At 30.2% G+C, this 22,506-nt stretch overlaps 2 protein-coding genes across 2 annotated transcripts in view; both read left to right on the top strand.

The window, feature by feature from the left end:
- The window catches only part of LOC111633111 (anillin-like), a 90,984-nt gene that overhangs the window by 19,664 nt on the left and 48,814 nt on the right, over positions 1-22,506 (top strand). The window lies entirely within an intron of this gene.
- The window catches only part of LOC111633107 (myb/SANT-like DNA-binding domain-containing protein 3), an 18,883-nt gene continuing 7,730 nt past the window's right edge, over positions 11,354-22,506 (top strand). Inside the window, exons 1-2 of the mRNA XM_023377640.1 lie at positions 11,354-11,880; positions 16,629-16,717. Of these exons, the coding sequence (XP_023233408.1) occupies positions 11,475-11,880; positions 16,629-16,717 (495 nt within the window). The 5' untranslated portion in view covers positions 11,354-11,474. The remainder of the gene's footprint in view (positions 11,881-16,628; positions 16,718-22,506) is intronic.

Here is a 22,506-nt window from a genome sequence, read left to right as displayed (position 1 = left end):
TTAATTTAGTAAACTGAAAAATTTGAAAGTCATGTACATTTCAAAAGAAAGTAGTTAAAATCATAAAACAGAATGAGATTACACTAAATTATTACATTGAATTATCTCTTAATTTAAACAAAATGAAAATACAAAAAATGATGAAATGGAAATAAGAGTCTAATATTGTCAGTTATATGATTAATTCTAGTAAAACAAGTTTNGACCAAAATCGCCTATAATTAAATCTGTAAAACCTGTTACATATACTACGAAAAATTTCTATTTACTAGAACAAAAGATTGTTATTTTTTGTTGCTACTATTGTTAGTTTTGTTGCTATAGTGTGAAATGATGCAATGAACACATTATGCTTCTAAAAACTATACACAATTTGCTAATAAAATTATCGTAACGGATTAAAGAAAATGTAAATTTGCTTGTATTAATATACTTTTATTAATTAATAAGCAAAGGGACAAAACAATCACATGCATCATTTATAGTTATTTTGCTGAATTTTTAACCTCATTATTTACATTTAGATCACTTTGTATGTAGAATCGATTAAAGACTAAAATTATACATCATTTGGTTCACATCAGTTTAATATTACAGATGTAGGAAAAACAAGAGCGAAATTTCTGCTTATGTGAAAATTTCATTTATTAAATCGAATGTAAAAACATTCGTATAGCTTATACAATGTATTAGGGTTTTTCATTTACAGGTTCTTTGCTTTCCCGGAATTTGAGAAAAAGTGAATTAATTAAAAATTATCTTTTGAATTACGTAGAAATTTTCACAAATAGAAAAAAATTAAAGTTTGTTGGAAACTGCTTACCAAAAAAAGCCTTTGAACTGAGTTGAAAATTTAAAGAAAAAACTGAACTTAGATCAAACTTCTAACTTAGAATGTAATTTTCGTTATTTATATAAAACAATACAAAATATTATTGTAAATTTTTATAATAAGATTTTAAAAAGCAAAGACTGTCAATAATGTCTTTATGATATTTGTATTCCATATCTAATCTGTGTCATTTATCTAATAAGTAAAAGTTATTGTAAAATTTAGCTAATAATTATATTCTTAAGTACTGTATAAAACAAAATGTTTTTTCATATATACTGAAATTTTTCTACTAATTTTCTTATTTACGTGTTAGGCAAATAAACAGACAATTCTTATTTTAATTTAAAATTCAGTAGAAGTTAATTAATTGGGCACCTGATAATCTGGAATATCCTGTAATCAGGCACCCTCTTAAATGTAGGCAATAATTCGAACTATCCGATGATGATTCATCTTGCTGCTATTTTGCAAATTGAAATTTCTTAGTAACGTACTGGGCAGAAAATTGGTACTGTACATGTCTGGAAAATAATTGAGGGTCATTCAAATGAAATCCGACTAATGGATATATCAAAGTGCAGAATGTGTATAACGAATCATTCTCCATTTGAAATGTAGGTGGAAACACTAGGCTCACGCTGAAGTGTCATGTGACGCTGCTGTCACGTGAATCTACAAACAGCTGTGTTTGTTTACCACGCCAGTCAGATAATCCATCCAACTTTCAAGCATCGATACGTCAACAATTGAGTGATGGAGTTTACTGTCCGTGGAACTACTATTTAAAATTTCTGCGAGTTTCCATCAAGTCCAAGTGGCGTGGTCTGTTTTCTCAAGGTATCGTCGTCCTTCATGACAACGCTCGCCCTCACACCGCGTGCATCGTGTAGGAATCCCTTGTGAAATTCAAGTGGGAAACACTACCATCCTGCATAGCACGGAGACAAGTCAGGACTGTATTTCCACGTTTTCGAGGAGCTTAAGAGGCACCTGAAAGGGCGTAAGTTTCAATCTTACTGATGTGGAAGACGCAGTTCGGGAATGGTGCAGACATCAATCCACTGGGTTTATATCTATAAGCACTGAATAGAACGTCTGGTGTCACAGTGGGTCAAGTGCCTTACTCATCAGGGGGATTACTTTTAATGTAATGCACTGTACCTACTAAATAAAGCCATCGGTCGGGTTTCATTTGAATGACTCTCATATATGCAATGAATCATTAATGTTGATTTTATGCAATAACATCTTTATTAGCGTTATTGCAGGTTTTTCAATCTTAACACAAGTTTTAAGACTGAAAAGCCTAATGCACTAATTTTGAACTTGCATAAACAGATAGGAAGCATACGGTAGCATGCGTTGGTAGAAAATGCGGAGCAATTTACGAAATATTTGTACGCCTTTTGTACCACATAGCAACGATCGCATACACATAGCTTAATCGAATTTTGAGAAAATGCTAAAATACAAGAACGCCCTGTAATCCGGCATTATAACTTGTCATAATTCCTGTCTGGGGGAAAGCACCCGACACTTGAATGCCGGATTACGAATTGCTATTATGTTATCAATAATATATTGATAGATCTGTTTCGTAGGAACATTCCGCTGAGAATGCGATATGAATAATAAAGTGAGAAAACATCTGGTTTATTTAAACACTGAAGTGTAATACAATATTATTATAGTTCAAGAAATAAATCAATATTTAAAATGCTACGGACATTTTCTTCTAATGCTTGTAATATGAGAATTGCACAAATAACCTTTTATAAATTAAATATTTTATCGATTTCCCATTGGTGAAATTTGTAGAAATGCGCGGATTTCGCTAAACCAGGACTACACAATTTGTTCAGATGGACCAAAATCGCCTATAATTAAATCTGTAAAACCTGTTACATANTTGTTGTGGAAACAGGCTCTTCAATTAACCTTGTGTAAATATTACAATAATTTGCCAGTAATTTTTGCAATAATATCCTACTGTGTTCACACAATTTGATTTTTCAATAAAAAATAGTAGCCCAGATGTAAGTTGAAAAACAAGTGTAATGCTATAAAGGAAATTGATATAGTCCATCTAATTTCATAGTTAATCACACACCCTTGTTTAAAACCAGAATTCTTAGAAAAAAAATAGATTGCAATGAAATATTTGGACTTATATAAATTTTCTCAGTGAGACAAATTTTGTAGGCTAGTATACTTTGAAATAATAAAGTGAAACTAACAAACCTGTGCATTATTTCTTATTTCCGCAAAGCATAAATTAGATAGTATCTCTCTAAAATCCAACAAGCTTCTAATTAGGATTTCTCATTTCCTGATCCTTTGTTTGTCCTGGGATTTCGGGAAAAAAGTGAACTGTTTCCCGGGATTCTGGGATATAATTAATTATTTTTAAGATATAAAATAAATTTTGAAATCAAATGAAATAATTATTTTTCATTTTTTAAAGTAATTTAATACATCCTGCAACTTCCTACATAATAATGCTGTGTAAAATATGTATTAGAAATTACCTTTGAATTACATAGAAATTTTCACAAATAGAAAAAATTTATTAAAGTTTATTGGAAACTGCTTACAACAACAAAAAAAACCCTTTGAATTAAGTTGAAAATTTAAAGAAAAAATAAACTTAGATCAAATGTCTAACTTATAAGATAATTTTTGTTTTTTAAATAAAACAATACAAAATATTATTGTAAATTTTTATAATAAGATTTTAAAAAGCAAAGACTGTCAATACTTCTATCACTCAATCTTGTTCTTATTTTAGTAATGAAAAGTCCTGCTACCGAGAATACCCTTTCCGATTCAATTGATGTGGGTGAAATCGTTTTTAATGCATCTAAGAGAAGATAAATATATTTTCTCACCTGTAGTCTCGAAGGTTTCTAGTTCGTTTTCGAGATGCGATGCAGTACTACTATTGCTCTCTAGTATTCTTGATTTGTCTACACCCACCCACTGAGGTCTTACGTAATTTCTGGACAGCCCCATAACTATTTTTTAGGCAATGAAACTACAGTCGATATAGATTATAATTTTCCGTAACAAGACGGAGCGCGCAACCTCTATCAGATAGCATTAATTGTTTTTGAATTTAACTGCTGTTATGCCGAAATATGTAGCCTCAAAGATTTTTAATTCGTTTTCGAGATGCGCTGCAGTACTTTTGCTCTCTAGTACAGTAATACCCCGACTTACGCTACCCCGACTTACGCGAATCCGGAGTTACGCGATTTTCAAATCTCGTCGATTCGTCTTTTGTTTGAGCGCCACGCAACTCTTAATTACTCATTTCCCCCCACACTATTTTCGGCTTACATGTTCGGACGTGTTCGACATATAGCTACAATTTATTTTGTGTTATTTGTATGTATTTATATGCAAAATTATACCCCGACTTACGCGAATTCGACTTACGCGGTTATCGCTCGGTCCCACCTATCGCGTAAGTTCGGGGTATTACTGTACTCTTGATTTGTCTTACATCGGCTGCTTTAATAGCTGCATCAAGCTTATAGCCCGATAATTCAGCAGTTCGTTTGGCTTTTATAATCAGGTTTAAGAAGAAAAACTTCATATTTGCATACTTCATACTCGTTTGTATTATTTCCCGATTTGCACAACCGGACATAATGCGGTTATTGAAGCTACTATGCATGGTTAAAAATTAAGACAGTATCAGCGCAATCATTCAAGATATTACAGGTTCTGATAAGTAAAGAATTCTCCTGCCACAAATAGGCTACATATCGATTATTAACAATCTGTGACATGCCATAACAAGCAGAAATTTAAACTAATAAGCAGGCTTAAACTTAGTAAATACAAATGTATTCGAACAGTTTGAGTTATACTTTCTATTTGCAAAATTTCCTCAACCTTAATACAAAATAAGAAAAAAGTGAACTTTAAGAAATTTGCGGGATTTCCCAGGTTAAAAAACAGCCGGGATCCCGTTAGAGAAATCCTACGGTGTATCACTACACTGTGTAACTTTTTCTTGAAAAAAATGAACTTTTACCTCTGGCATCAGAAAAAATGCATTGAAGAGCCGACACTAGGTTATGTTATGCACATGCTAAATACAATTTGTTTAGAAATATGTATGTATCTAATATAGGTATTTATACATTTCTGACTATAATTTTAAAAGTTTGATTCATATGCGAAATTTTACGCATTATAGAACTACTGTATATAAAATGTATTCATAATATACGATTATGAATATAATCCTGACTTATCACAAAAATATTTACAGAGAGTTTTTGTGCGGTTTGATGGAAAATAACAGCTCTTTATATTATTCATTATTGCACTCGCAAATCAATTAATTAAACGAGAAACTTGTCTAAAGCCATGCAGGTGCAATGTCCATGCAGTTTGTTCTTCTATTTATTTAATGATAACTCGTAGAAAATATTTTACGTTGAATTTGATTGGTTGGGCCAGCGAAAACTTCAAGATGCAAACGAGCCATGTTTTAATGAAACTATAATTTATAAGCTTATAAATTTTTCTATGCCTTTAGTAATTGACTAAAATCGTGGTATTTTTACAAGCTAATGAAAAATATCTGGCCATTTGGTCTACACTTAATGAGAGCGGATGTTGTAAATCTTGAATTTCATTCCCAGATAGCATAATAATTGATGTATGAATATATTTTAGGTGACGGCGGGATGGCTGGGGGCTAAAGTGGAAGCCAGTGGCCGAATGGATAAAATCACTTAACACTGGTACAGATAGTTGTCGTAGGTTCACGTTTCGTCAACGGGCTGGCTACATGGAGTTTTTTGGGTTTTCTTCAAATTTGTAACACGTAGGGACAGTTTTCCATAGGAAGTCTCCTCCCGGAAGGCATCTCCCTTTGCTGATCACCCATGTATCGCGCTTCAGTAAACAAATAAACAAAACCAATCGAATCCGGGCAATCAACCCCAGAAATTTTCCGAGGCTGTGGTCTGTCCGGAATTTGCCAGGTCCCGTCCCTTACCAACCGGCCGCCCTAATCTTGTGCCTTGTCAAATTTGACAAGAAAAATGAAAAACCTTAGCGCTCATAGTTGGAAAGAGTCAAAAAAGAAAATTAAACTCAGTAGTAAGGATATTTATGGGGTTTATTGTAGTTAACTGTATTCTGTTAAAATCATAAAACAATCGAATTCAAAGACTTGATCTGGGTTAAAGTTTATAGGCATAGTTTTCTCCCTTGCCCTGTTAGTAAGAGGATCTTTTTATTAAGCTCTTCGATCGTTACCAAGCCCACAAAGGTACTGTACGTCCGTGTGATCAGGGGATGAGATTTATATAACCGGGACGGTCCACCCCGAAAAGTTTCTGGCGTTTTTTGATCCGACCAGATTCGTTTCTGAATCTCCAGTATAAAGCTCCTGAACCGAATTCGAACATAGATTCATCAGAACGGAAGGCCGACGCCTTTTAACCTTGGGCATCCGACCATCTTTATTTTGGTATCATGCACGTTCCGATATAACTTGTAGATATATTTTGAACTTTGTTTTCGTTTTCAAATGAAATCTATTAAAATATGAAGGTTTTGTTGACAATTGAAGCACATGATGTACAGTACAAAGAAAACTTATCTCAAATGACTAATTATAACGAGTAAAATAAGAATAACACAAACGCTTTCTGCAGTATGTTTCGATCACTCATGTTTAACAGCCTCATAGAGTAATTAAAATTTGACGCGCAGCGATTCAAATTGATAAATCGCTGAAACACGTTTTATGAAGTAATGGCCTGATCGACTAGAAGAAAATTTTGCACATTAGAAGTGTTAATAATAGTAATAGCGTTTCGTTACGGAGGCAGAATTTTAATTGAAATTCGACCTAGTACGGGAAATATCGGGGGAGGGTCAAAGATCGTCCCATGTTAAGTCAATGGGAAAATTTTGCATCGCGAAAACGTAAACGAGCGCGCTACCGACATTCGAAGTAATAATATATAGCGTTGTATGTATAACTTTCGTTAACGTATTAAATATTGCACAATATTTATTATGCAAGTTAACTAAGGAAGTTTTAGAACAGAGGTAAGAATTTCCTGCTTATGCAGAGCGACAAGTCACTTTAATTTAGCGTCCCTAAGGATCTAACCATATTTTTCAATACAGAATGGTAAAGACTGCAACCAATTATGTAATATACGATCTTTCTGCAGCATATGCTTCAATTCATCTCATAGTATTTATAGAGAATACAGGTTCAGTTTAATTATAATCGTAAAATAAAGTTTAATTACTATAATTTTCATTTATATTGATTTTCATTGCTTTAATGTGCAGAATGATTTATCGTTGAACAAAGGTTTATCAAACTAATTGTTGATTGTTCTTGCATATATAGCCTATATATATTTTTTTTTATTTCCCACCCTATAAACAAAAATTGGTCGTTTTTAAATTATCAATTTCATTATGAGTTCGGTTAGCCCCATACTAGGGCGGGCGGATGGCAGGGACGAAGTCGAGATGTCCGAAAAAGTTCTGGAGTTCTTCGACCCGATCTGATCCGTTTCTTGGTCCCCTATTTGAAATGACTGATTCTCGAATTTTAAAAATAATACCGGCAAATTCTATATATATATATATATTCATTATTGCTGTCTTTGTTTAATTTAAATGTATTTAATCTGATACAGAAGTAATTGATTCTGACATTTAATAGAAATGTATCCCATATAATCTGAAATTATTTTTACATAATTAATTTCAATAACAATATGAAAGATCAGTCGCAAACACGCGATAGTATACATACACAAGTTACAATCTGTTCAAAATTTTTTTATTACTAGAATTTTGTACTGTATATAAAACAATGTTTTAAATGCTGTTCTTAACTACGGTATATAATACGTTCTCTGTAGTTAAAACTGTACTTCTGGAACGTATTTTTCATAATATTTAGCTTATTAGGAAATAAGACTGGGCACTTAACAATGTTTTACCAGTTAGGTTGGTTGTAAGGCGGGGAGTACTGTAGTTTCAACACAATGTAACGAAACAAAAATTGTTTATAAATAATTGCTTGCAAAAATTCTATTAAAAATAATTATTTAAAAATTTAATAAAATAAATATACTTATTCTATCTATTTAGACAATTTAAAAATGAAAAATAACATGTTCAACTGATTGCAAACAAATAAATTTTACCTTCCTGATATAGTCCAAGGTTGGCTGATTGCGCAGACCTATCAATCTTGTAGGTTAAGTGATGAAACTGAAATATAAATTATATATAAAAATTAAAAATATATTAAACAGGTAAATGCACAGTCTTTAGTTAATGATTCGGTTGAGAGCAAGCTCGTCATGTTATGTATATATAGAGGAAGGTCTGGTAGTATCGGACACACAAGCTTCTATATTATAAAATGTTTTTACAGCTCAATTGGACTAAATTGCATTCCATACAAAACTTCATTGTTTTATAAAAACACCTGTTAAAACTCATTTTTCTAAGATAAAAATATTAATCATTTTTTAACACTTTTCACAGTCATTACATTTTTATCAATTTTACTTGTGGAGGGAGGGTTGTATCGGACATGAGAAAAATCTACAAGAAGAGAATTACTTTTGGCTTCACAAACAACTTTTTATTATTAGGCAGAATTATTTTTGATAAATTTATAAATGTACAAATTATAGATCGTGAAACTAAGTTAATACATGATAAGAAAGTGGTATAAATGAGAAAAATTAAAAAATTATCAGTCTGAAAATTTAACAATTCGTTTTAATGACAAATGCATTCTGTGTTTACTTTTTTTTTGTAATACAAACTTCAAATTCATAAGTTTCTATTTTCTATGCAAGTTCTAAGTTATATTCTAAGTTTCTATGCAAGTTTCCTTCAAGATCATCGCAATTTTTGTGAGCCCAACCTTCACAAATCCAGTTTTCTTCAAAGGTTTCACCACAGATGATGCAGTGAATCTTAGTCTTCTCTCTTTTCTTGAACTGATTTAGGCCTATTTACTGTTTTCTTTCTTTGTCTCTCTTTATTTAGACGATTTTCCCCCAGCAGTTTTCTCTTAGCTGCATAGATTCTTTTTCTTCTTTCTTTCCTTTCTTCTGCCATAGTTTACCCATATTGTCCCGTAAAACAAAAACATTTCGCGAGAATATAATTCTTATCAACGTTAAATGTTTCCGATACAACCCGTAACACCTCTGTCCATACAAACCGCAACATTTTTGTTCGATACAACCCGAAACATCATGGAACGAAACATCGGTTACAACATACTTATTAGTAAGTTTAAGGAGATTTCCGGGCTACAAGTTAAAGAACAATAAATGTTGTTTTTTTTGTTATTGTTGAAAACAACTTATTCTCATTTTCGGGCAAGCTATGACAACAATAAGTTATCTTCGTTCACTCAAAACACTATTTAAAAAACCAAATTTTCTGCTTCTTGACTTAATATGGCGGAATCTGAACGTTCTTTATTCACACAACATGCTGGTGTCTTCACAGGTTCTGCCATTTGCAGCAAATGTTAGAAACAACACTTGTCCGATACTAGCCGCCGTCCGATACTAACCGACCTTTCTTTTCTTTCTTTCTTTCTTATCTTATTAATATGGAGACTCTAGCCTGTTGGCTTTTTCTCCGAATCACTCCACTTAGAAATTAGGTAAAGCGGACTAACCGACCTTCCCCTCAGAAATTCCTTTTATAGGTACGGTTTAAATATCTGATAATTTAAAATGTTATTTAACTGAAAAATAATTTTCTGTACTATTAATTATTTAGTCATCAACGCTTACTATTCGGACTAATGAAGGCCTACGAGTCCGAAATGCATTTTCCGTACTAATAAAGTGTATACTTTTGAACTTGATCTCTCTGTTTCATCTCTGTTTACAAGGTGTGATAAATCTGTGCAAGTTAGCCAAATTCGGCTATATCCGGAAGCATTAACCAGGACAAGAAGCGAGAATATTTACAATAAATTTATAATATGTATTTGTTTCAAGACTACCCGTGAAATCATTTTACGCGATTTTAATGAATATTCTTGTCTTATTGTCTATTAAAATCGTGTGGTGTATAACAAATAGACAAATAGTTGTAAATCCTATTACACACATTAGGATAAAAATAATAGCTATTAATTCAATTTTGTTAAAAACAAATGTATTTATTTACTTTATCTGGAGAAATCTAAAGATCGAGTGATAGATTTAATTATTATTTTTTTCCCTTTGTACTATACTGATAATAAATTATCTGTATATTTTTAAACTTTTTAAGAAAACAAAAAAATTTGTTTTGTACTATACTGATAATGAAAATTATCTGTATAACAGGTATTTCAGTTAAAGTAAACAACAAAAAATTTGTAAATTTTCGTTACAGACATTATTTACTGGAAATTCTCTAATTTTGAATTTGTATGCATAAAGTGAATCGAAAAATTGTGCTTCGTTTCCGCGAAACGTTATCCCTTTGGAATTTTACTTTCCCGGCTCTGTTATATGTGACAGAGGGAAAGTATGGCGATCGGTCAAAAATGACCCCAAGATTTTACATTTTTGGACTCGAGAAATGCAAATAATTCGCGGTTTTTTTTTCTATACGTATGGATTTAGTGAAATGTGTTGGGGACACGATTTTGTTCATCGTCTTTGAAGCTTAATAATTCCCGTGCTTTTTGTCGAAAATTTTTGAAATTTTGTAGAGAGGTTTGTGTATTAGGGGAATTGATGCTATTAAATTTTGGCAGTTAAAGGTCGACGAATAGGGAGAAGACGAGTCGTGTGCAATATCTCGAGTAGTATCGGACTTAACGACGATTTTACTCGTTATTATCATTTACAAATTTTACAAAACTCATCTCTAACCTCATTTGTAACAATCAAAAATATAAAAAGTTTTTAAAAATAAAATATCATAGCAGATTGTGCCACACACAGTTTGAAATGTTACCGAGAAAATTCAGCGACTCATTGCTCGATTTTTTAAAAATTTTAATGCATTTCTATGGGATCATTTAAAGGTTTATCTCAAATAATCAAATAATCTCATATAAAGTTACGCGAGGAATAACCCTCGTGTAAATGGTGTTTGTACCGTATTTATGGATAATTTTTTTTATCTATTACTCCATTAAAAAAATATTATTATGCTGGATAGGACTGTTGTAGATAAGTCCTTACATGTAAAATATGTTGATGTGTATAAATAATTTCGAATGATTCGCATTATCCTTATGAAATGATTTTGAATGTGTCCAATGACGTTATGATTCTTCAACGTTATTATTTTTTCGCAATTAAATGACTGAGTATTTGTATTTAAATCTCTAACTTTTATGAATAGTTTGCTTTTCTACGTTTAAAATGATTTTTTTTTTAATTTAATGTTTTATTATTATTTTGTTGTTGAAAGTGTATTTGAATGAAATAAAATTAGAATCCATTATCAGAAGTTTTATTATTAAGGTAAACCCCAATATTTAAGAATTACTGTTTTATAAGAATTCTGCAATACAGTACTGTATATATGTGTAAAGTGTTTAATGCTTGTCAGACTATAACACTAGAGGCTCACGTGTTGACATAAGACACTTGAAAAAATGGCGACAGGAAAGTTACGTGCGAGGCAACCAAATCTTACAAAACGTGAAATAGATTATATTTGTGAATTGGTCAATAAATATAAAAATATTTTAGAATGTAAGAAAACAGATTCGAAACATTCAAAGATGAAAGAAGAAACTTGGAAACAATTAGCTATGGAATATAATAGATTACCCGAAGTTACGCAAAGATCTCATGTTAAGTTAAAAATGTTGTGGCAAAATTTAAAGAAGAGAAGTAAAAAAATGTTGACGGAAAAAAGTCATTTTAATCCAGACTGTGAACATTCTTCGAATATTATTGTACCTATAGATATGGAGTCTTCTATGGAAAAGATAAGAGATATGCTACAGCAGCCCACTCGTTTGCCATCTGATGGTGAACAGGAATTTCCAACATCAGGTTAGTATTATTATTTTTTACTTTGTTTGTTATTGAAATAATTTATATATAAAAGTTTTAAAGTGGAGTTTTAAAGTTTCTGTACTATATATATTAGAGAAACTTATTTAAAAGTTCAAAATTATTTTTAAAAGTTTTTTAAATTAAATTAAGTGTTTTTCTACACTTTTCAGTCTTTACAGTCTTAAACACAAATTAAATGAAAATTAATTAAATGAATTCAGACACAAATTAAATGAAAATATAATTTTCATTTAATTTGTGTTTAAGACTGTTTGAACAATATTATATATCTATAAAAAATAAAAATGTATGAAATTCTATACCTTTTTATTTTAACATTTCGTAGTACTGTACATAAACAAAAAATTTTTTGACTTACATAGGATGCTAAAATAATTAAATAGAATACAGTATGGAAAAAAATCATGTTTGTTTTTATATAAGTGTGGTTATATAATTCATATTCCATATGACTAATAGTTTTACACCAGCTCCAGCTGTATTGAATTTATAACTTTAAAGTTTTGTTTGATATATTCCCATTAATTAAATTTAATAATATCATTATTATTATATTATTTTACTCAAGCATCTTAATTTTTGGCCATGTATAGCTATACAGCATGTCCATAAAGTCCGTGTGCAATTAAAATAATTTATAACTTTACACAATTTCTCTATCACAAATACTAATAGACTGTATTGGAAGTAAGAAAATCTGTGTTTTTTTTTATTGTTTTATTGTATTTTATTAAGTTTCCACATGTCCACCATCATTAGTAATACAAAGGGTAATATGATTTTGTAGTCCTCTAAAAACATTTGCCAATTGATTTACAGCAGTGTTTTTCAACCTTCTTGAATACACGACCCCTTTACAAGTTAAAAAAATTCTGGCGACCCCCTCCCAGGGCTATATTAAAACTATATCAGTGATTTTAAAAACTACATATTTAATTTTCTTTCTGTTGAGACATAAATATCGATCGAAAAACTAATTGTACTTTAAAATAAAAACGCAAAGCCTTCTCACTGAAATTGTAGTTTTATTTATTGTAGTGTAGGACCTACAAACACTTGTCTTTTTCTTTTACCCGCGACCCCCCTTAAGGCTTTGCGNAAGTGTCTATGCTGCAAATTACAGCTGCACTATTGCCTGCCAAATTCAAAATCAGCTAGTTTCAAAAATGGCCAATTTTCTGGTCATTACATATTTCTGGAAACTGGATATTTTGTCCAGTACTATATAATGAACAACAGTTTAGTCTGATGTTTCTGAATATAAATTAAAAATTTTATTATACTGTATAGTGTACACTACTTGAGAAAAATATATGCAAGCCAGAACATAATATCCTTTCACCATAAGCCACCCCAATGAATATACAGTGGTGCCTCGTATAACATACACTTTGAATAACGAACGCTGCGAACAACGGACTTTCTGCGAACAAGTGCAAATGATGTTTCCACTCTTTTGCCATTGCGAATGACAATCTGCTACTTTTATAATATATTAGTATTATTAGAATATATTATTAGTATATCTGAAGTACAGAGCTCCTGTTGGGATTCGGCTTGCTCCTTTGTTTATTACGTACAGTACATCATCTTAGTGCAGAGTATTTACATTTATTCAAGTGCTGTGCAAATCATGGCTTCTAAAAAATAGAAAGTTGATTTCAATTGAAACAAAGCAATAAATCATCAGAAGGAGTGAAAGTTGACAAAAACTTCTTTGTCAAATGGGGAGAGGTTAAGGAGTTTACCAACACTCATTATCCAAACAGAGCTGAGGCCAACAGGATCAATGATCTCTGCAATGACACCCTTGCCTGTCATTTCCAACAGGTGTTGAAGAAGAAAGAGAAACAGACCACCTTGGACATGTTTTTCAAGAAGCCAGCTGCCGAAAGACAAAGGATGGAACGAAAGGAGTTGACGTTGCAAGCTCTGGTATCCTCTCCTAAATCTGACTCCAATTAAAAAACAATAAAAAAGACCTGCTGCAATGTGTAAAAAGTCTATCTGTATGAATATGCGAAAAAAGTGTTTCTCCACCTCCTCACAACATCTGATTACCCGGCATAATTGGTAACTGCTCCATTTTCATTTTTTTTATGGTAGGGTTATTTTTATGCTGCGGAACAAATTATATGTTTTAACATGTATTGATATTTCTGTGGGGAAAATGTGTTTCATATAACAGACTTTTCACTTAACGGACATGCACCTGGAACAGATTAAGTATGTTATACGAGGCACCACTGTAATAATAATAATAATAATTTTCTTTGTTTTTCAGTTATAATTTAAATTTAGTACACTGCTTCTCAACTTTGCTTTCTGTGCACTTTTGCAAACATTTACAGTTAATAGAAAAATGTAATCAAATCCTAACTGTTTTATTATTTTTGCTGCTAATTGTCAAATGTTAATGCACTTTTGTCCTATTGTTTTTAAGTGTAATTGATGATTTTTTTAAATTTCAATTTCATTTTTGTAGTTTTNTAAATCATTAGTTTGATAATAAAATAAGTAATTAACTTAAAAAAATATTATTCTTTTAAAACAGTACTAAATTTAATAAAAATAAACTTGAATTTGATTTAATAAATGCATTGAATACCTGAAACTAAATTTATCAAAGTAGGAGGGTTCTGCTAAGCAGCCATCGTTGCTGGTGACTTTTAGCGTTGAGTTACTGTTATTATTATGGATTATTGCAATTATAACTTCTTTTTCAATTGTATTTATTTATCACGCTTTGTCACTCTTGTATTTTGTTTTGTGTTGTTACAAGTCATTCATTTTTGGATGTTTCCTTGAACTCTCCAGAAGGACTAAAGCAGAGCAAAAATGACCAGAAAGGAACTAAGCATCATCGTTCTCAAAGTGTTCCAGAAGCTAAATGTCCAAAGCTAGAACATTAAGAGGAAGTCTCCTCCTGACATTGATAAAGAGGGAATGTTATCCTTAAGACAGTATTTGGAATCAACTTTGGGTGCAAATGTGCTACAGTTAAAGTGCATTGAAGATAAATTTGCTAAATTTGGAGTTGGCTAATTAGTCAACTTCATCCTTGGTAAAAAATAACTTGAGAATGATCTTATATAAATGCAAACATATTTTAGAAAGTTGGAAGAACAAGATCAATTTCCTTTGGACAATATTGGTGAGTTGCACTCTTGCTTATGATAGACAGGTTAATGCTTCCAAAAGGAGCAATTTGATGTTGTTTAACCATAGTGTTCCACACAAATTGGACATTCAAGAATACCTAGTTAAATTATTGTCTAAGGAGTTGGACGTGGCTGACTTATCGGTGCAAAATATCATTGGTATTTCCCATTTCCAAGGTAAAACTCGGAAATTCTATTGTATACAACTGAGATTACATATCTTAGGTTAAGGGTATGGTTTTATTCTAAAATTAAAGCTGTGATTGATATTCTGAGAAGGATGAGGAATAGACACATGGTTCTGTGCAAGAAACTAGCTGCTTTCTTATTTACTTATAGTTGATCCTATGGCCTACCCTTCTGGGGACCTTTTTGTTTTGAGGACAGTGATTCGATAGAGCTGTTCTTTTGTTGTCTTTTGGGTCTAGAGAGGTCAATCCTGTCATATGCAATTAGATCTGAATTGGATCTAGAATGCCCTCAAAAATGTTTTGTTAAGCTAACTCTTAGTTTTTTGAAAAACATAATTTCATACACTATCTCTTTGGAATGTGTGCCATACTCTAACTCTGAAGAAACTGTCATCAAATAGACTATTAAAAAATTGTTGGTATACCAAACTGGATGGATTTGATGTTTGATGAGAAAATCTGGAGACTCCATCTTCAGATTTATAAAATACAATAGAGCCTCGATTATCCGACTCAATTAGGGACTGGGGTTGGTCGGATAATTGAAAATTCGGATAACCGAAAAGTATGAAAAAATCCATTATTAGTGTAGTATATTATTATATCCCATGTAATTAGTATATTAGTATATCGCTATTAACCTACTTCATGTTGAATTTTCATCGATGTTAAGCCTAACAAAAATTTTTAAAAATAATAATTGTCGCTATTGTATCGTTAAAAATTAGAAAAATAAGCCTCGTTTAAATACTAGCTCCCTTTCATGGTCAACTGAGTGTTGCCAGCTAAAACACGTAAAGATAATATTAAAGTAGCCAAGACATAGCCAAATATTGTAGCGCCACATCACTAGCGGACATTTGAAATTTGCCAACTAGGACGGTCGGTTAACCGAGGTGTTGGTTAATCAGGGGCCAGATAATCGAGGCTCTACTGTATTATACAAATACTATCCTATGTGAGTTTGAAAAATCTTTCTTTAGAGAAAAAAGTGACAGGATACTTATGGCCAAATACCACACATGGTAATAAAAAATATTATTGGATTGTTTGGAAAGTAATTTCGTTTTTTTACCACCAGAGGAATTAGTTGTTGTATTTTTACCTGCCAATTTCATTTTAAACCATGTTGTTGTTATATTTTGACAGTTGCCATTTCAAGGCTTATTTGTAAAAATTTTTGTTTGATTCTGTGCAATTGTTTTTTTTCCTTCCCCTACCAAATATGGAAAATTGTAAGCAGCATTTTTGACATATTTTGCTTTTTTATTACTATTATTAGTTTATGAAAAACATTTGTTTCTATGTAATATTAAAAGTGTATTTATGAATATATTTGCATTTTAACATATAATATATATTTTTACATTAGATGCAAATAGAGAATCACCAATTGCAGCAGTTCCAACAGAAATAATTGCTGATATTCCCACTCCTTCAGAAACCGTTTTATCAAATAATGTAAGTTATTTTATACTTTTCTATTAACAGTCTCCTAAACATTATATTAAAGTTTCATATATTTTTTGGGCTGCAATTTAAAAATTGCAGTAGGAATTTATAGATCTGCAATTTTAAAATAGCAGATCTATAAATTTCCACTGGCATCCATCTGTTTGTCCTTCTTTACTCTCTTTTCTCTAATTTTAGAAAGTGATTAAAATCTGTTATTAAAAACTTTATTATTCACATTTAATGTAATTTGATTTATATTTAATATTAAAAAATGTAGATTTTTAGGTTAAACTTTACTTTTATGATTGAAATACAATTCTGTTTTTACATGGTAGATATGTTCCTGAAAAAAAACTGTGTAAAAAAAGGTACTGTTAATATGGAAGATTGGTTCAAGACCTCAAAAATCAGTAAAAATAATATAATATAATCAATTAATTTACTATAATAGTGTGTGTTTAAAAAGAAATTTTCATTAATAAATCAGAAGACTGGCAATTTTATCTTATTGACAAAATTTAACAAATTTATTTTTTCACACATTTTATTTTGCATTGCTTTTTCAATTAAACATCAAAAAAATACCTTCTAACTTTTAATATGAAATGGCCTACAGAAAATTATTCTATATTGAAAGGATTGGATTGATGTGATAAGGCAATGCAACACATGGACAGTCTCTCAATTAGGAGACAGTTCTGGGAGGACTTTCTATGGGAAGTTAATCTGTTTAGATATTAGACACATGAAGAAAACCCAGAAAACTTCATGTACCCAGCCCATTTGTCATGTAAGAACAGTGGTCAATGATATTATATACTTGACCTCTGGTGGGCCCTGTATTGATAGGTTTAACAATGATGTCAAGTCTTATGTACCTAGATATACAGGTGTATTCAAAACTATATTGTGAATATGTATATGCCAGTAGTGAACACATTTACTTGAAAACATACTGTAAACTTTGTTAGTTTTCATTTCATTTACAATGTTTGATTATGCCAATAAATTATCAGACATTCTAAATATTTTTGTTTTATTTTAACTTTAAATCTGAAATTTAAGTGACTATATTGTTTTGTAGAAGAATGCATATGGAGAAATGAACTTACTATGCATACAGTAGAGTTTTGGAAACTCAACTCTTGATAACTTGACATTCTATAAAACTTGTCGTCATTAAAAAAATACTTGTAATCTAATTTTTACCCCTGTAACTTAACACTAAGAACAAATAACTTGTTGTTTTTCCCTGGTGACACTTAATTAATAATAGCATCAATTCCATGTGTTAACAAAGAATATAAGCCTTTTATCAAGGTACCACTGTAAAATATCACAATGCAAATGTTACTAACCTGAAAGCCACTGATTAGCCAATATTTTTTAAAATCAAAATTTAATTACATATAGAGACAGTCACTAATGGTACATACATAGTTAATACACACACAGATTTGTACATGTAATATCTGTATGAGAATTCTGTTTAGACTAACATCATTGCTGTTTGTAAAACTTGTTATTTTCAGCAACTCATTACCTTCTCATTCCACATTAAGTTGAGTTGTGGGACTCTACTGTAATAAGCATGATATTTATAATCATTTAATAAATTATTTATACATATATGTAAGTAATTTGAACAAAACAATAATTTATAAAATTTTCCCAATAAAAATGTGGATAACATTAAAGTTGTTTTTTGACCTAGTTTCAAATTTAAAATCTATCAAAAAATTTATATATCTGTTAATATAGTTTACTAGAATTCAAATTCTATCACATATATAGGCTCTGAGCCAAAGATTTTATGATTGATTTTTTTAGAGTAAACAGATGATTCTAGTATTAAAGAAAATATGTATAATAAGATCAAGAAGTATTTATTTCCACATTAATTTCTATCAAAGAAGAGATTAATGTGAAAGTAAATTTATAATTGATATCTTTACAAACAAATATAGAAAAATGATTATTTCTGATGATGATGCTTAATAATAATTATTATGGCTTAAATTAGAAGAAATTAAAATTTGTTACACATATTCTGTGGACAGCCACTATAAATTATCTTTCTTTTCATATTAAGAAATTTATTTGCCTTTCTTCATTAATAAGAAAAATGTGAAAATTCTTTTTTTTTTTTCATTATGTTATGATTATGGTAATTGTTACCACAATAATTTTTCAGTATTTTTTCAAGAAAATTTACTCAATGCTAGTGTGAGAGTGGGATTTTAATCAATTTTGATGTCCATTTCTAACGCAAACATTAAAATAACATCGCAAAATAAAAGGGATTGAATATCGTCCTTGTCAACAACTGTCCAGAACTTATAACAATCTTTTAAGAACGTCAACATTCACCTGTATAAACAGGATCTATCTAATGTTGCAGAAACCAAAGATTTCTGCAACATTAGATAGATCCTGTTTATACAGGTGAATGTTGACGTTCTTAAAAGATTGTTATAAGTTCTGGACAGTTGTTGACAAGGACGATATTCAATCCCTTTTATTTTGCGATGTTATTTTAATGTTTGCGTTAGAAATGGACATCAAAATTGATTAAAATCCCACTCTCACACTAGCATTGAGTAAATTTTCTTGAAAAAATACTGAAAAATTATTGTGGTAACAATTACCATAATCATAACATAATGAAAAAAAAAAAAGAATTTTCACATTTTTCTTATTAATGAAGAAAGGCAAATAAATTTCTTAATATGAAAAGAAAGATAATTTATAGTGGCTGTCCACAGAATATGTGTAACAAATTTTAATTTCTTCTAATTTAAGCCATAATAATTATTATTAAGCATCATCATCAGAAATAATCATTTTTCTATATTTGTTTGTAAAGATATCAATTATAAATTTACTTTCACATTAATCTCTTCTTTGATAGAAATTAATGTGGAAATAAATACTTCTTGATCTTATTATACATATTTTCTTTAATACTAGAATCATCTGTTTACTCTAAAAAAATCAATCATAAAATCTTTGGCTCAGAGCCTATATATGTGATAGAATTTGAATTCTAGTAAACTATATTAACAGATATATAAATTTTTTGATAGATTTTAAATTTGAAACTAGGTCAAAAAACAACTTTAATGTTATCCACATTTTTATTGGGAAAATTTTATAAATTATTGTTTTGTTCAAATTACTTACATATATGTATAAATAATTTATTAAATGATTATAAATATCATGCTTATTACAGTAGAGTCCCACAACTCAACTTAATGTGGAATGAGAAGGTAATGAGTTGCTGAAAATAACAAGTTTTACAAACAGCAATGATGTTAGTCTAAACAGAATTCTCATACAGATATTACATGTACAAATCTGTGTGTGTATTAACTATGTATGTACCATTAGTGACTGTCTCTATATGTAATTAAATTTTGATTTTAAAAAATATTGGCTAATCAGTGGCTTTCAGGTTAGTAACATTTGCATTGTGATATTTTACAGTGGTACCTTGATAAAAGGCTTATATTCTTTGTTAACACATGGAATTGATGCTATTATTAATTAAGTGTCACCAGGGAAAAACAACAAGTTATTTGTTCTTAGTGTTAAGTTACAGGGGTAAAAATTAGATTACAAGTATTTTTTTAATGACGACAAGTTTTATAGAATGTCAAGTTATCAAGAGTTGAGTTTCCAAAACTCTACTGTATGCATAGTAAGTTCATTTCTCCATATGCATTCTTCTACAAAACAATATAGTCACTTAAATTTCAGATTTAAAGTTAAAATAAAACAAAAATATTTAGAATGTCTGATAATTTATTGGCATAATCAAACATTGTAAATGAAATGAAAACTAACAAAGTTTACAGTATGTTTTCAAGTAAATGTGTTCACTACTGGCATATACATATTCACAATATAGTTTTGAATACACCTGTATATCTAGGTACATAAGACTTGACATCATTGTTAAACCTATCAATACAGGGCCCACCAGAGGTCAAGTATATAATATCATTGACCACTGTTCTTACATGACAAATGGGCTGGGTACATGAAGTTTTCTGGGTTTTCTTCATGTGTCTAATATCTAAACAGATTAACTTCCCATAGAAAGTCCTCCCAGAACTGTCTCCTAATTGAGAGACTGTCCATGTGTTGCATTGCCTTATCACATCAATCCAATCCTTTCAATATAGAATAATTTTCTGTAGGCCATTTCATATTAAAAGTTAGAAGGTATTTTTTTGATGTTTAATTGAAAAAGCAATGCAAAATAAAATGTGTGAAAAAATAAATTTGTTAAATTTTGTCAATAAGATAAAATTGCCAGTCTTCTGATTTATTAATGAAAATTTCTTTTTAAACACACACTATTATAGTAAATTAATTGATTATATTATATTATTTTTACTGATTTTTGAGGTCTTGAACCAATCTTCCATATTAACAGTACCTTTTTTTACACAGTTTTTTTTCAGGAACATATCTACCATGTAAAAACAGAATTGTATTTCAATCATAAAAGTAAAGTTTAACCTAAAAATCTACATTTTTTAATATTAAATATAAATCAAATTACATTAAATGTGAATAATAAAGTTTTTAATAACAGATTTTAATCACTTTCTAAAATTAGAGAAAAGAGAGTAAAGAAGGACAAACAGATGGATGCCAGTGGAAATTTATAGATCTGCTATTTTAAAATTGCAGATCTATAAATTCCTACTGCAATTTTTAAATTGCAGCCCAAAAAATATATGAAACTTTAATATAATGTTTAGGAGACTGTTAATAGAAAAGTATAAAATAACTTACATTATTTGATAAAACGGTTTCTGAAGGAGTGGGAATATCAGCAATTATTTCTGTTGGAACTGCTGCAATTGGTGATTCTCTATTTGCATCTAATGTAAAAATATATATTATATGTTAAAATGCAAATATATTCATAAATACACTTTTAATATTACATAGAAACAAATGTTTTTCATAAACTAATAATAGTAATAAAAAAGCAAAATATGTCAAAAATGCTGCTTACAATTTTCCATATTTGGTAGGGGAAGGAAAAAAAACAATTGCACAGAATCAAACAAAAATTTTTACAAATAAGCCTTGAAATGGCAACTGTCAAAATATAACAACAACATGGTTTAAAATGAAATTGGCAGGTAAAAATACAACAACTAATTCCTCTGGTGGTAAAAAAACGAAATTACTTTCCAAACAATCCAATAATATTTTTTATTACCATGTGTGGTATTTGGCCATAAGTATCCTGTCACTTTTTTCTCTAAAGAAAGATTTTTCAAACTCACATAGGATAGTATTTGTATAATACAGTAGAGCCTCGATTATCTGGCCCCTGATTAACCAACACCTCGGTTAACCGACCGTCCTAGTTGGCAAATTTCAAATGTCCGCTAGTGATGTGGCGCTACAATATTTGGCTATGTCTTGGCTACTTTAATATTATCTTTACGTGTTTTAGCTGGCAACACTCAGTTGACCATGAAAGGGAGCTAGTATTTAAACGAGGCTTATTTTTCTAATTTTTAACGATACAATAGCGACAATTATTATTTTTAAAAATTTTTGTTAGGCTTAACATCGATGAAAATTCAACATGAAGTAGGTTAATAGCGATATACTAATATACTAATTACATGGGATATAATAATATACTACACTAATAATGGATTTTTTCATACTTTTCGGTTATCCGAATTTTCAATTATCCGACCAACCCCAGTCCCTAATTGAGTCGGATAATCGAGGCTCTACTGTAAAATGCTTTTCTG

Source organism: Centruroides sculpturatus, unplaced genomic scaffold, assembly GCF_000671375.1.
Source record: "Centruroides sculpturatus isolate CEXI.00-Female unplaced genomic scaffold, Cexi_2.0 scaffold835, whole genome shotgun sequence".
NCBI lineage: Eukaryota > Metazoa > Arthropoda > Arachnida > Scorpiones > Buthidae > Centruroides > Centruroides sculpturatus.
This window is presented reverse-complemented; position numbering and strand designations above follow the sequence as displayed.